Source organism: Lampetra planeri, chromosome 43 (assembly GCF_965212315.1).
Source record: "Lampetra planeri chromosome 43, kcLamPlan1.2.h2, whole genome shotgun sequence".
In the NCBI taxonomy this organism is placed as follows: domain Eukaryota; kingdom Metazoa; phylum Chordata; class Hyperoartia; order Petromyzontiformes; family Petromyzontidae; genus Lampetra; species Lampetra planeri.
Window position 1 is genome coordinate 6,307,141 of NC_136149.1, and position 16,354 is coordinate 6,323,494.

Here is a 16,354-nt window from a genome sequence, read left to right on the forward strand (position 1 = left end):
ATTTCTGGGACATGTGATGAGAAAACAAGAGACTGAATATGCGTGTGGGTTTGACTGGGAAAATGTTCAGTACATCAAGAAGCCGGGAAAGACAGCGAATTAGGAAGTTGCATGAGCAATTTGAACAAATGGAAACAACTGCGAGTGTCTGTTGCATTTTCTTGGTGAATATCGTGAGCAGGGTTGAATGTAAGGACGGTGATGATAGCCAACGCCTTGAGAAAAGACATGGCACATAGAGAGATCGACTATCATTGCCCATAGACTATCATTGCCCATAGACTAACATTGCCCATAGACTAACATTGCCCATAGCCTAACATTGCCCATATACTAACATTACCCATAGATTAGCATTGCCCATAGCCTAACATTGCCCATAGACTAACATTGCCCAAAGACTAACTTTGCCCATAGACTAACATTGCCCATAGACTAACATTGCCCATAGACTAACATTCCCCATCGACTAATATTGCTCATAAACTAACATTTCCCATCGACTAACATTACCCATAGACTAACATTGCTCATACACTAACATTGCCGATATACTAACATTGCCCATATACTAACATTGCCCAAATAATAACATTGCCCATAGACTAACATGGATCATATACTAACATTTCCCAAAGACTAACACGTTCTTGAGTAAATACAGGGTGTTTCAAAAATATGGACCCAATCTCAAAGCAGTTTATTTCACGATGGCAACATGTTACAATTACACAAAACGTTACAAACGGTTTAATGAATTATCACGTTTAATTAACCATTTTATAAATGCTCTACGTGCCCTCCACCTGCTGTACGGACAACATCGAGACGACAGTTGAATTCGTCCCAAACGCATCTCTTCTCACGTTTTCCTCTGAGGTGCGTGCTCGCCCTGTGCTCTTCCCCTTACATCAACATTCTCAAATTGTCGGTACCAAAGACGAATGCTCTTTGACATTGGCGGATCAACGCCAAAACGCCGTTGAAACGCACGCTGCACCGCAATTACGGATTCAGTCTTGCTGAACTGCCGAACGCAAAACGCCCCTTGTGTTGTGGGGTCACCGTCTTGCGAACGACTGAGGCTAGGGGCTGTTCGTGCGCTGGGAGAGGCATCTTGCGGTAATCATTTGAAACTCTACGCCCCGCCCTTTCAAGTGGTAAGAGTTTCATTCATGGGCGGTTCGTGGTTGCAGATATATAACGATTTCAAATCGGGTCCACGTGTTTGCAACACCCTGTATAATGGATTGAGCTGAATGGAAGTGCACGATCGCCTACGCCTTTGCCGAGGGACACGGCTCATGGTTCGAGGCAGGGTTGAGAGGCGGACTGGTGTCCGTTTCAAAACACAGCCGCAACTTACAGCCACGTTGTCAATGCACTGCTGGATGAAGGCCTCCCTCCTGCGTGTCGGTCATGGAGGTCGTTTGACCATACTTCACCACGCTTCTCGGTGGGCATCCGTGAAGGGTGTACAGATATATCTTCTCTGGCCACTTTAATTTGATCGCGGGTAGGAATCGAACTCATCCATCTGGGTCGTCACATCTGAACAATTCAGTGGCAATGATGAATGAGTGTTCATTGGTGGGTGAAGTCATCCCTGGCGGTTGAGTAACACCAGCTCCGCAAGTCGCTTTACACCTAGTGCCAAGAACAATTAGAATATACTGTTAGGGGCCGTCCATAAATGACGTCACGCACCTAGGGGGGGGGTGTCAGACATTTGTGACGATGCGTAACGAGGGGGGGGGGGGGGGTTGAGAAATGTGACGTCACTTAAAAATGTGCAACTTTCAATAAATATAAACATTCTACTTAATTAAATATACTTTTTAATAAATGTTTTCTCTTACAACATCAGAGTGCAGCGTCACATTAAATACGCACTACAATGACAATAGTTTAAAGCGATTTGAAGCATGTTTTATTTTTGGGGGGGGGGGGGGTGCAAAGCTTTGTGACGTCATATTTGAGGGAAGGTCTGACTTTTTGTGACGTCGTGTGACGAAGGGGGGGGGGGGGGGGTCAAAAATCGTCCAAAATCGCGTGACGTCATTTATGGACGGCCCCTTAATAGGTTCTCGCTCACAGCACTTGCGCCAGTAGTCGTGATGCGCCAACGCCCTCCACTCCTGCCACCCTCCCGATGCCCTTCCCCCACACCGCCACCACTCCCCATGCGCCCCTCCTTCTCCATCCTCCTCCACAGCTGATTGTGTTCGCACGTGTTCGTGTCCGGCCAAGCGTTCGCGAATTCCCCTTTCACCACGCGACAATCCACACCCCCCCCCCCGTCATTAGCGCTTTTCGTTAATCGCGGCTCCCATTGAAGTCGGCGAGCCGCTCGCTCTGAGCACCGACAATGAAACGGAGTCGGTTAACGCTGTCAGTGGAGCGGTGGTGGAGCGGTGGTGGAGCGGTGGTGGAGCGGTGGTGGAGCGGTGGTGGAGCGGTGGTGGAGCGGTGGTGGAGCGGTGGTGGAGCGGTGGTGGAGCGGTGGTGGAGCGGTGGTGGAGCGGTGGGGTAGCGCGCTGCGCTGCGAATCCGGCGACCGAGTTCGATTCCCGCTCACGGCCATCACCGGTGACGATTATTTGAACCGGTCCTGGGCCTCCGTTAAATCGACTCAGTCTCAAATGAGTATCTGGTGCGATGTGTAAAAATCGCCACTGGGGAGACAAAGGCGGCCGGGCGTGGTGCTGGCCACCCACCCCCTCGTGTGCCGTGCCGTGCCCGGCCCTGCATAGGGTGCTGCTACTCGCTAACAGCCCTTGCTGCTGCGTGGACAGTCGTGCACAAACACATATCACAAACAAAACTAACTTAACAATGTCTGTCAGCAACACTGTGTGGCCCTAAATGAAATACACAATCGGTGACGTTACGGCCAATCAACCTTCTTCATAGCACATAAACAGAGAAGCGAGCAGGGTGGATGAGAAGAGTTGGAGACTGCGTTTAACACCACGGGGACCTGATGAGAATTACACTTTACATTCGTTTTCTGATGATATGTTTATAAATGACCACGTGAATAGTTACACGAATAGCTGTTGAGAAACAGATAATCAACAAACACTGACAATTGATGTCCCCATCAATTATACAAAACAAAAGTATTATGACTAAAGAAACTAATTTATATCGAATTAACAATAATGATCAAATGTCTCTAAGTATTCTCAGTGTCCAAGGGAACCTTCTAATGGTAATAGGCGGCCCAGGCAGAGGGAATTGTGGTTGTAAGAGAACGTGGTTGTGGTTGTCAGGTTGTGGGCTTCTATGCAGCCACACCAGAGATCAGATACTCTGCCAATCCATCGTCCACATTTTAAAATAGTTTTATGATGCTCAGTTTTGTTTTTAATGGGCACGTGAATAGTTACACGGATACAATTCATCGTGGGCTTCTGTTCGGCCGCATCAGAGATCAGATGCTCTGCCAACCCATCGTCCGCTGAGTTCCTGATTCAAATCAGTCCCGAATTGCGAGGTCCGCAATGCACCGGAGAACGTTGGCTTTGTCATTCAAATTGATTTTGTGGCAATACTGCAGGTAGCTCAGATTTTCCGTTGTATCCATCCAACGCCAATTTTTTATTGTTGCGTCAATTTAAGGCTCAAAATCGTCTGGAGGAGATTTTAACGATTCTGGCAATTGTTGATGATGTCTGTTGTCACTGGCAGTCCGTACCCAATCGTTAGCTGCGTGTGGATTGCTCTTTAGCACGTCGGGTGTGCTGAAGAGCAATCATCAATTGTCAGTGTTTGTTCACTTGACAACTCTATTGATTTGGCTGTGTTGGGTGGAGCAGGATGAACGACACACATTGGAATTTTACTCACGCGGTGAAATAACCCCCCCCCCCCAACCGCCCCCCCCCAAAATAGTTACGAATCTTAACATTGCTCCTCGACGCATGTTAAAGTTATCTTCTGTTATTCAGTAAACGTATTTCAAACTGTTTATATGTATTTTGAGTCCACCTTTGCAGCCTTCTGTAACCCCTTAAATCATTTGCTAAAGGTTGAATCTCGTACGTAAGCTTTAATGACCAATATTACGACTCACAATCGGCTGATTCTGGATTATATCGTGCAGGGACGATGTCAATTAAACCTCCCCATGAGTAAAATAAATAAACAATATAAATAAATCCCTTTATACCAACACGCCATTGCTGTAGTTTATCGACCAATCTCGGAATCGTCAAAGCTTCATCTGTTCATGTTCAAGGCTTTATGTCTTCAAGCCACTGTTGTAAGAAGAAAACATTTCTAATAATAATATTGAGCGCAACTGCACCACACATGCGCTGCGTTATGCGCAACACATGGAGGCTCAGAGGTCGCGATGATTTCAGCCAATGTAGCGGAGTGTGCACGCGCGAGGCAGGAAGCCGGAGCACCCCGAAGAAACCCACGCGTGTAAGGGGAGAATGGCGCCTGATCCACCACTGTGAGTGAGCCAGGCGGCGCGTAGACTTTTACCGTGAATACACACACCGCGGTATTAACCAAGGTGGGCTGCCGGATTCGAACCGCGAACCTCTGCAACAAAGCGACGGACACGCTCCCGCCAGTGGGGGGGGGGGGTCACTGCCGCGTAACCTGCGTTACGTTGACGTGCTCTGGCGTAGACGCATTGTCGCATATTGTAGAGGTCGTCATCTCGGGTATTAATACTGGTCACGTGGTGCCACCACGAGCGCCCCCCCCCTCAACCCCCGGAGCGACGAACGAAAACCCCCGAGGGATGAAAGCGGCAAATCCTCTGCGGTTGTTTTCACGAGCAAAACGATTCGGGGGCGATGTCAACAAACGCCACGATGAGGAGAAGAGCGACGCGCAAGATGACCCCTCCGCGGGGTCGAGTGAGGAGGGGGGGCGGGGGGGCCGGTGGGGAGAGGTGGGGGGGTGGGGGTCAGAAGGATGGACGTGATAACAGTCGGCAGGTGCTGCGCGGCTCGCAGCCACGGCTCGTGTTTAATTTTAGGCATTGTTTAAAGTATCACTTACGCGTGGCGGTTACGAGCGTTGAGCGGGCCACGGGGTGACGTGGGACGGCGGTCCATGGCAATTACCGCGGAATGCCACCGCCGATTGCCTCGTCCGGTGGTCCGTGCGGGCGTGAGGGCCACTCCGTCGCGGTGGTGAGTTTGTGGTTCATTCGCGGAAACGTGGCGGGTGGTGCTGTTGCCTGCGGATAAATCGCCCGGAACGAGCCTGATCTGGGCACACCTCGCACGCTAAGCAAGAGCGAGCCTGCACAATTGTTTGGGTGGGTCACTCACCACCTGGTCACTCACCACGTGGTCACTCACCAGCTGGTCACTCACCACCTGGTCACCCACCACGTGGTCACCCACCACCTGGTCACTCACCACCTGGTCACCCACCACCTGGTCACTCACCACCTGGTCACTCACCACGTGATTACCCGCCACGTGGTCACCCACCACGTGGTCACTCATCACGTGGTCACCCACCACGTGTTCACCCACCACGTGGTCACTCACCACCTGGTCACCCACCACGTGTTCACCCACCACCTGGTCACCCACCACGTGGTCACCCGCCACGTGGTCACTCACCACCTGGTCACTCACCACCTGGTCACCCACCACGTGGTCACTCACCACCTGGTCACCCACCACCACGTGGTCACCCACCACCTGGTCACCCACCACGTGGTCACCCACCACCTGGTCACCCACCACGTGGTCACCCACCACGTGGTCACCCACCACCTGGTCACCCACCACGTGGTCACTCACCACCTGGTCACTCACCACGTGGTCACCCACCACGTGGTCACCCACCACCTGGTCACCCACCACGTGGTCACTCGCCACCTGGTCACTCACCACCTGGTCACCCACCACCTGGTCACTCACCACGTGGTCACCCACCACCTGGTCACCCACCACGTGGTCACCCACCACCTGGTCACTCACCACGTGGTCACCCACCACCTGGTCACTCACCACTTGGTCACCCACCACGTGGTCACCCGCCACCTGGTCACTCACCACGTGGTCACCCACCACCTGGTCACTCACCACGTGGTCACCCACCACCTGGTCACTCACCACGTGGTCACCCACTACCTGGTCACCCACCACGTGGTCACCCACCACGTGGTCACCCACCACCTGGTCACTCACCACGTGGTCACCCACCACCTGGTCACTCACCACGTGGTCACCCACCACCTGGTCACCCACCACGTGGTCACCCACCACCTGGTCACCCACCACGTGGTCACCCACCACCTGGTCACTCACCACGTAGTCACTCACCACCTGGTCACCCACCACGTGGTCACCCGCCACCTGGTCACTCACCACGTGGTCACCCACCACCTGGTCACTCACCACCTGGTCACCCACCACGTGGTCACCCGCCACCTGGTCACTCACCACCACGTGGTCACTCACCACCTGGTCACCCACCACGTGGTCAATCACCACCTGGTCACTCACCACGTGGTCACTCACCACCTGGTCACCCACTACGTGGTCACCCACCACGTGGTCACTCACCACCTGGTCACCCACCACCTGGTCACTCACCACGTGGTCACTCACCACGTGGTCACCGGCCACTGGTGATATTTTTACGGACAGGTCACGGATAGAAGGGACGATGACCGATGGTCGAGATGAACTAAGCTTTAAAACAGTCTGCCTCAGCAGCAGGCCACGCTTTCCCACCTGATGATGGACGCTTGTGTTGCGCCCGAAACGTCGTGATTCATTTTATTTTATACCCACGTGACTTTACCGAAAGGACCAAAGAGTATGGATTCATGCAGTCACTAAAGCTTCCAACCACCATCAATATATTTACAAATGAATCTGTCGCTTCAAATAAGTTTGGCCTGTGATATATGTTTTGCTGTGACATTGGTATCATATTGGTATCATGCCCTGAACATTTCGGCCTAGTGTTGATATACGGTGCTTTTTCTGGAAGACTTTGCTGATTTTTTCCTGGATTTTTCTGTTGCGTGTAGTCACTTTAAGATGTTTCATGTTCACGTTTTTTGTTTGTTGCGGTTGCACCCGATTCAAGAGCCGCATGGCTCACAGGGCTACACCAAATAAATAAACTAGTGGTATCAGTTCGGCCTCGGTCGCACCTAGCGGCTATTCTATATCGCGTCTCGAACATGTGACGCTGTCGGGACGCTCCGTCTTCGCAAAATGCAGCCACTGCGTAATTTAACGAAATAAACATTCCAGAAACCGATGTCTACGTCCAATGTCACTCCACTCAAGTTCGTCAAGGGAGCCCCAACTCGTAGCTTTGGCCCCCAGAGGGGACAAGGCCCCCCGCCTGCCCCAGGCTGCTCGTTACCCTCCAGGCTCATTGTTGGTTCGCCACACAAACAATGGTCCCAGTGCGGGCGGAATGAACGAGCAGCAGCGGCAGCAGCAGCGGCCACTAGGGGCCACTCTTCACCACAAACTCCCAGAGTCCCAGAGCTCGAGACACAGACCACAACCTCAACATGTTCGTCAACGACAACCCACACCCTTCGTGTGTGTGTGGCCTGATAAAAATAATAGTCGACGTTTGGAGCAATGGCCCTTCTTCTTGTTGTTGTTGTTGTTATTTACCCGCCCATACTGGAATGACAGCTTCAGAGCTCATCGGATTCCTCCTGGTGTCTAAAATTAAAATGTTCTGAGCGCTAGCGCGTGAAGAAGGTTTTTGTTCTCAGGGGATTGTTCTCAGCCCATAGCTCGGCCGGACATCGCCTTAGGGGCCGTCCATAAATGACGTCACGCGATTTTGGACGATTTTTGACCCCCCCCCCCCATCGTCACACGGCGTCACACAAAGTCAGACCCCCCCTCAAATATGACGTCACAAAGCTCTGCCCCCCCCCCAAAAATAAAACATGCTTCAAATTGCTTTAAAGTATTGTCATTGTAGTGCGTATTTAATGTGGCGCTGCACTCTGATGCTGTAGGAGTGTTGTTATAACAATTAGTGTTGTTATAACAATTATATATTTAGTAAAAGTTGCGCATTTTGATGTGACGTCACATTTCTCAACCCCCACCCCCTCGTCACACATCGTCACAAATGTCTGACCCCCCCCCCTCCCCCAGATGCGTGACGTCATTTATAGACTGCCCCATAGCACGACCGGACATCGCCTTACCCCCTGCTCCCCCACTTTGCCCCCCCCCTCTCTATCCCGTCAACTCGTGGCTGTAGTGATTCACGAAAGAGGCGCGCCCCGAGTTGGTGATCGCGTGGCGCTCTTCACCGGGAGCGGCCCGGGCATCGGAATTTTCGTCCCAATTCCTTTGGCAACGAGTTGCGGTGCACGGGGTAGAGGCGCGGACCCTGCAATAGCCTCGCTCGCGCCCCCGCTGCCGGAGGCTGCCTCCGCTCGCGCTGGCCAGATACGACTTGCGAGATGTTGCAGTGCCCACACTTTAGCACATCGCAGCCGGTCGACTGCAGTACCATTGACTACGTACGGTGCGAAATAGGTTGTACTTAAATCTTGATTTAAAGCTTTCGTGACTGCAGGGATTCATATTCTTGGTTCTTTCGGTAAAGTCACGTAGAAGGGAAATAATAAAATAATATGAATATAAAACAATAAAAAAATGAACTTACATACGTGCAGTGTACTTCACTGTCGTGCACCCAATAACATTGAGAATTAAACATGCCTTTAGGGGCCGTCCATAAATGACGTCACGCGATTTTGGACGATTTTTGACCACCCCCCACCCCCATCGTCACACGGCGTCACAAAAAGTCAGACTCCCCCCATCCTCAAATTTGACGTCACAAAGCTCTGCCTCCCCTCCCCCAGGTGCGTGACGTCATTTATGGACGGCCCCTTAGAGTATTTGACTGCTATACATTTCCACTTCGTTGAGTCGCTTCTGAAAAATAGCTACATAGCTCAGTGGGCCTTAGGGGCCGTCCATAAATGACGTCACGCACCTAGGGGGGGGGGGGGGGTCAGACATTTGTGACGATGTGTGACGAGGGGGGGGGGTGAGAAATGTGACGTCACATCAAAATGTGCAACTTTAAATAAATATAGACAACACGCTCTACTTAATTAAATTGACTTTTTAATAAATGTTTTCTCCTACAACATCAGAGTGCAGCGCCAAAATAAATACGCACTACAATGACAATAGTTTAAAGTGATTTGAAGCATGTTTTATTTGGGGGGGGCAGAGCTTTGTGACGTCATATTTTAGGGGGGGTCTGACTTTTTGTGATGCCGTGTGACGAAGGGGGAGGGGGGGTCAAAATCGTCCAAAATCGCGTGACGTCATTTATGGACGGCCCCTTATCTGGTAAAATAAAATAAATAAAATACTCTCCATGGGGACATCGAAGTGCGCGAGAGAGGTGGGTTATTGAGTAAACTTGCTCATGAAATCAACTACCGCGCCGGGAATTGGAACCGGCGATATTATCTGCATTGCAAGTCGACGCGTTGTGAACTCCTTCACACGCGGCAGCTTCCGGGACATACTGAGACGCGAATAACCTGCGAAGCGATGCCTATGCGTGTGTCCGTGTCCGTGTGTGTGATTCTAGCGCGTGTCTGTGTGTGTGAGGAGCGGTGGTGCATCGGTTAGCGCGCTGCGCTTACGAACCCAGCGACCTGAATTTGATTCCCGCTCACGGTCACCAACACCGGTGACGATTATCTGAACCAGTCCTGGGCCTCCCCTAGGTCGACTCAGCCTCAAATGAGTGCCTGGTGCGGTGTGTAAACATCGCCACTGGAGGAGACAAAGGCGGTCGGGCGTGGTGCTGGCCACCCACCCCCTCGTGTGCTGTGCCCGGCCTTAATAGGTGCTCGCTGACAGCACTTGTCCCAACAAGTATTTCGAGGCTACACGGGGGATCTTTGTACAAAAAGCACGTGGCCGATTCTCCGGCGCGGCAGTTCTAAACAAGGTGATGCCCACGTGTTTAACTTCCACCCCATGTAGTCCACGCAGAAGCACAGTTGGGTTCGCGACACTGAGTCTATGGTCGCGTGTGATCGGGTAAAGTGTGGGCACTCTTGTGGGACGACTGTCACGACGTCTGAAACGGCGAGACGACTGACTGAGATGACTTACTGAGATGACTGACTGAGATGGCTGACTGAGATGACTGACTGAGATGATTGGCAGGTGTCGCTCACACGCGCGCCTCCACACGCGCTTACCGCGTGATGCTGGGGACAACACGAGGCGAGAAGGACCGTGGAGCGCCACCAATTGTATCTGTGTGTCTCCTCCACGTGTGTGGATAGGTCGACTCAGTCGTACATGAATTGCTGGTGCGGTGTGTAAACATCGCCACGGGGGAGACAAAGGCGGTGGGGCGTGGTGCTGGCCACCAAACCCCTCGTGTGCCGGCCGTGCCGATATGGGTGCTCGCTAACGGCACTTGCCCCAACAGTCTGGTAAAGGCTATACGGGCGATCTTTGTCTTTGTTGTGTGTTTGTAAAGATGGGAGCAGTGGTGCAGTGGTCGGCGCACTGCGCTAGGAACTCGGAGACCCCCCAAGTTCGATTCCCGACTCAAATAAAAAACTGCTACCAGCGACGAATAACTGATCCGGTGCTGGGCCTCCCCTATGTCGACTCAGCCTTAAAATGAGTCCCTGGTGCGGTGTGTAAACATCAGTACTGGGGAGATAAATGCGGCCACATCGCTCATCGCGCTCACATTATTAAAAGGTGCTCGCGAATTTCACTTGACCCAACAGTCGGTTTAGCTATACGGGGGACCTTTGTCTTTGTATGTGTGTTAAGGCGGCTGGAAAGTCGGTCAAGATGACCCCGCGATCACACTCTCTCTCCAGCTGTCAATTACCTACCTGTATTCACCCAACCAGGTATTCATTTTAGGCTGAGCCGACCTAGGGGTGGTCTGGGTTAAACTCAAATGCTACTGGCGTGCGTTGCGATGAATGGCAACCTGGGTTCCTTGTTTTTTTGCAATGTGAGTTTGACTCTGAACACGCCGTGTAAAGCGAAACACTTCAACTAATGGGCAGTGGCGTGGTGACGACATTATCAGCTCAGGGGGTGCACCAATCAGCAAGGTGCCCCCCCCCCCCCCAATATTTGATTTGTCTCTTCGCACGATCGCACCGAGAGGCGATTATTCAACATCGCGGATTCTCTTGCCGAACCACACCGTGACGCTCACGGTCTCGAACATCTACCGCTGTAGGGGCGCTCCGTCTTCGCAAAGTAAGTGTCGTCGTTCTTTGACAATGTTGCTGAAAATATTTCTCATTGGTGGCTGTCAAGGACCCCCCCCCCCCCAGCTCGTAGCTTTGGCCACCAGGGGGGGGGGTGGGGGTGGAGGGGGGGCAAGGCACCCCCTGGCTGCCCCACGCTCGCTGCTAATCGAGTAGAGTACTTGCATATCGCGAGCACTGCGCGGGTAGGCACTTTCTCATGAGCACAAGCGTCCACTCAATGCCCCCCCCCACCCCTCTCCCCAAGTTTCAGGGATCCACTCAGCCCATCATCATCATCGTCGTCATCGTCCTTCCAGAACCGATAAATCACGTACCACTGAGTTAAACCGTCAGCAAAGTACCATCCAATACAGATAAGGCAATGGATAGATAGATGGATCAACTGGTACCCTCCATGTGAATGTGGAATTTCCACCAAATCTGCCGATGCTGCTCCAGTAAGGCCGCTGGCCGACATCCTCCACGACGGCAGAGCCCTCGAGCAAGATGCTGGGGGGGGGGGGCAGAGGTCGCAAACGGGTTTTGATTCCTTACCCGTACCCGGCCGCACCAGGGTAGCAAATGGGTACCCGTACCCAACCGGATACCCGGCTACCCGTACCCGATTGCGACCTCTGGGATGAAGCCATGTTGCAGGCGCGGGTGGGTTGATTCTAGGAACTTGAATTGTGAGAAGAGACAAGACGTTGGGAAATGAGTGACAAACGGTGACTCACCAGTGACTCACGGCCTACCCGTACCCGGCCGCACCAGGGTCGCAAACGGTGACCCGTACCCGGCCGGGTACAGGTAGCCGGGTATCGGGTAGGGTACGGGTATCGGGTACCCGGTTGCGATCTCTGGGGGGGGGGGGGGTGCCCGCACTCCACCTCGCCACAGACGAGGAAGGCGACCGAGCGAGATGTCGTCCACGCGCTCTCACTGCTGCGTGGACGGAGGCGTGAGGCTAGAGAGGGGGGGGGGTGCCCACACTTGACCCCACCACCAGCGCGACTGTTACTACTGTTGCTACTGTTGCTACTGTTGCTGCTACTACTGCTGCTGCTGTTGCTGTTACTACTGCTGCTGTTACTGCTGCTGCTGTTACTACTGCTGCTACTGCTACTACTGCTGCTACTGCTGCTAATGTTACTACTGCTGCTGTTGTTGCTGTTACTACTGCTGCTACTGCTGCTGTTACTACTGCTGCTGTTACTACTGCTGCTACTACTGATGCTACTGTTACTACTGCTGCTTCTATTGCTACTGCTGATACTGCTGTTACTACTGCTGCTACTGTTGCTGCTGCTCTCGCTGTCTGACTTGAGTCCGTGATGAACTCTCCGTGCCGCCCCCCCTCGCCCCCCCCTCGCCCCCCCCCTCCTCTGTCGCCGTAGCGCGTCCCAAGCTCAACCCTCAACGCGGAGCTACCGTCACATCGCAGCCAATTAGCGGCTGAATGGAGGAGGCTGTCCCCCCTCCACCCACCCACAGCCCAGCACCTCCCTCCTCCTCCTCCTCACCCACCACCACCTCCTCCTCATCCTGTCGCTGCCGCTGCTGCTGCTACGATCATTGCACACAGACAGACAGAGAGAGCGAGAGAACTCGTCCCGACACTGCGTGGTCGCGTTCCGGTGAAGTTGCTCGCTCCGTCCCTGCCGCTGCCGCTGCTCCCTCCCTCCCTTCCCTCCATCCCTCAGCAGCACTTCCACGAGTGAGTGGCACCACCAGTCGACACCCCCCCTGCCCCCTGCCCCCCTCTCTGTCTCTCTCTCTCTCTGGCAGACAGAGCCGGGCATGGCGACGCAGTCCGCCAAAAGCGTGCACTGCTCCCGGGAGCTCGCAAAGATGTCGGAGGAGAAAAGTAAATTGGCCTCGCCGAGCGGACACTTGAAATCGTCGTATTGCATCGACAGCATCCTGGGAAGACTGCCGCCGCAGAAGGCCGGCTCCGAGGAGATGGGTGGGGGAGGAGGAGGAGGGCTCGAAGGAAGATTCTTTGGCGAGCATTGCTCGGAAGGTGAGGAGGATGCTGGTGACATCAGTGCGTAATGTCACTCTGTGTGTGTCTGTGCAGAACCAGTGCTGTGTGTAACGCGTCACTCTGTGTACACCACGTGCTGTGTGTAACCACAACACGTGACCCTGTGTACATCACGTGCTGTGTGTAACCACAACACGTGACCCTGTGTACATCACGTGCTGTGTGTAACCACAACACGTGACCCTGTGTACATCACGTGCTGTGTGTAACCACAACACGTGACCCTGTGTGTAGTCAGTGCTGTGTGTAACCACACCACGTGACCCTGTGTACATCACGTGCTGTGTGTAACCACAACACGTGACCCTGTGTGTAGCCAGTACTGTGTGTAACCACAACACGTGACCCTGTGTGTACATCACGTGCTGTGTGTAACCACAACACGTGACCCTGTGTGTAGCCAGTACTGTGTGTAACCACAACACGTGACCCTGTGTGCATCACGTGCTGTGTGTAACCACAACACGTGACCCTGTGTGTGCATCACGTGCTGTGTGTAACCACAACACGTGACCCTGTGTGTACATCACGTGCTGTGTGTAACCACAACACGTGACCCTGTGTGTACATCACGTGCTGTGTGTAACCACAACACGTGACCCTGTGTGTACATCACGTGCTGTGTGTAACCACAACACGTGACCCTGTGTGCATCACGTGCTGTGTGTAACCACAACACGTGACCCTGTGTGTGCATCACGTGCTGTGTGTAACCACAACACGTGACCCTGTGTACATCACGTGCTGTGTGTAACCACAACACGTGACCCTGTGTGCATCACGTGCTGTGTGTAACCACAACACGTGACCCTGTGTGTGTGCATCACGTGCTGTGTGTAACCACAACACGTGACCCTGTGTACATCACGTGCTGTGTGTAACCACAACACGTGACCCTGTGTACATCACGTGCTGTGTGTAACCACAACACGTGACCCTGTGTGTGTGCATCACGTGCTGTGTGTAACCACAACACGTGACCCTGTGTGTGCATCACGTGCTGTGTGTAACCACAACACGTGACCCTGTGTGTAGCCAGTACTGTGTGTAACCACAACACGTGACCCTGTGTGCATCACGTGTTGTGTGTAACCACAACACGTGACCCTGTGTGCATCACGTGCTGTGTGTAACCACAACACGTGACCCTGTGTGTGCATCACGTGCTGTGTGTAACCACAACACGTGACCCTGTGTGTGCATCACGTGCTGTGTGTAACCACAACACGTGACCTTGTGTACATCACGTGCTGTGTGTAACCACAACACGTGACCTTGTGTACATCACGTGCTGTGTGTAACCACAACGCGTCGTTAACTTGTTGTGTCCGGCAGTGGCGTACGAACACACATGTGTAATTTACGGGTTAACGTTTCGGGCGATGAGCCGTCAGCAGAGAGAGAGAGAGAGCAGAGTGGCCGCAAAGTAAAGGCGCGATGTTCTAACAATCGTAAAAGAACCAACTACTCGCTCTGCTCCCTTCTCTGAAGAAGACTCGGCGACTGAAACGTCGCCCTGTAAGGGAGACAGTTGTACATTACTACTGCCGTACTAAGGACGGATGTTGAGGAAACGGAACGGGTTCCCGAGTGTCTTATACAACGTATCTCTCTCTCCGATTAAACTCGTACTCCGTGCTGTCTGTATGTGTTTATAGATGTTCACGCGCGAGGCAAGTCGCCTAAAACGTCAGTTTTTCACACTTTCGCAATGAAGAGAGAATTGTGCTCATTTTCACTTTAACTCATTCATTCATTTTCACTTTAACTCATTCAATTTCACTTTAGCTCATTCATTGATTTTCACTTTAACTCATTCAATTTCACTTTAACTCATTCATTAATTTTCACTTTAACTCATTCATTCATTTTCACTTTAACTCATTCATTCGTTTTCAGTTTAACTCATTCATTCATTTTCACTTTAACTCATTCATTATTTTTCACTTTAACTCATTCATTAATTTTCACTTTAACCAATTCATTAGTTTTCACTTTAACTCATTCATTCATTTTCACTTTAACTCATTCGTTTTCAGTTTAACTCATTCATTAATTTTCACTTTAACTCATTCATTCGTTTTCACTTTAACTCTTCATTCATTTTCACTTTAACTCATTCATTTTCACTTTAACGCATTCATTCATTTTCACTTTAACTCATTCATTACATTTTACTTTAACTCATTCATTCGTTTTTACTTTAACTCATTCATTTTCACTTTAACTCATTTATTCGTTTTCACTTTAACTCATTCATTCATTTTCACTTTAACTCATTCATTCATTTTCACTTTAACTCATTCATTCATTCATTTTCATTTTCACTCATTCATTCATTTTCATTTTCACTTTCACTTTAACTCATTCATTCGTTGGGAGTGTTACCACTCGAGGGAATGAAATCAGAAATGGCTTTTCACTCTGAGATCGATGTACAAATTCAAACATCCGCCGTACAGACCACATCGGCTACTGGGGCAAGTGCTGTTAACGAAACCGATGTTACATGCACTGCGTGTTTGTGTGCCTAAATGTACGCGCGTCTATGCAGTCTGCGTCCGTGTATGTCTTTGTATGCTCCTATTTGTCTGTTATGGCTATACGGTTGATATTTGTGTATATATGTGTTTGCGTGTGTTTGTGTGTGTACAGGTCGTGTGTCTGTGCGTTAGTGGGGAGCGGTGGTGTAGTGGTTAGCGCTACGCTGCGCTACGAACCCAGCGACCCGAGCCGATTCCCGCTCACAACCAACACTGGTGACGATTGTCTGAACCGGTCCTGGGCCTCCTCTTGGTCGGCTTAGCCTCAAATGAGTTCCTGGTGCGGTGTGTAAACATCGCCACTGGGGAGACAAAGGCGGCCGGGCGTGGTGCTGGCCACCCACCCCCTCGTGTGCCGTGTCTGCCTTCATAGGTGCTCGCTAACAGCACTTGACCCAAAAGTCTGTCAAGACTATACGAGGGGGGGGGGGGGTCTTTATCTTTGTTTTGTTTTGTGTATGTATGTTTGTGTATATATGTGTATGTGCAACACGTCTTGTCTGTTCGTCTTTGCGT

The 16,354-nt window shown here is 51.7% G+C and overlaps 1 protein-coding gene across 1 annotated transcript in view; it reads left to right on the forward strand.

Annotated features, from left to right (window-relative positions):
- The first annotated feature begins 13,048 nt into the window (after positions 1-13,048).
- The window catches only part of LOC144732520 (uncharacterized), a 57,096-nt gene continuing 53,790 nt past the window's right edge, over positions 13,049-16,354 (forward strand). Inside the window, exon 1 of the mRNA XM_078613927.1 lies at positions 13,049-13,271. Coding sequence (XP_078470053.1) covers positions 13,049-13,271 — 223 coding nt within the window. The remainder of the gene's footprint in view (positions 13,272-16,354) is intronic.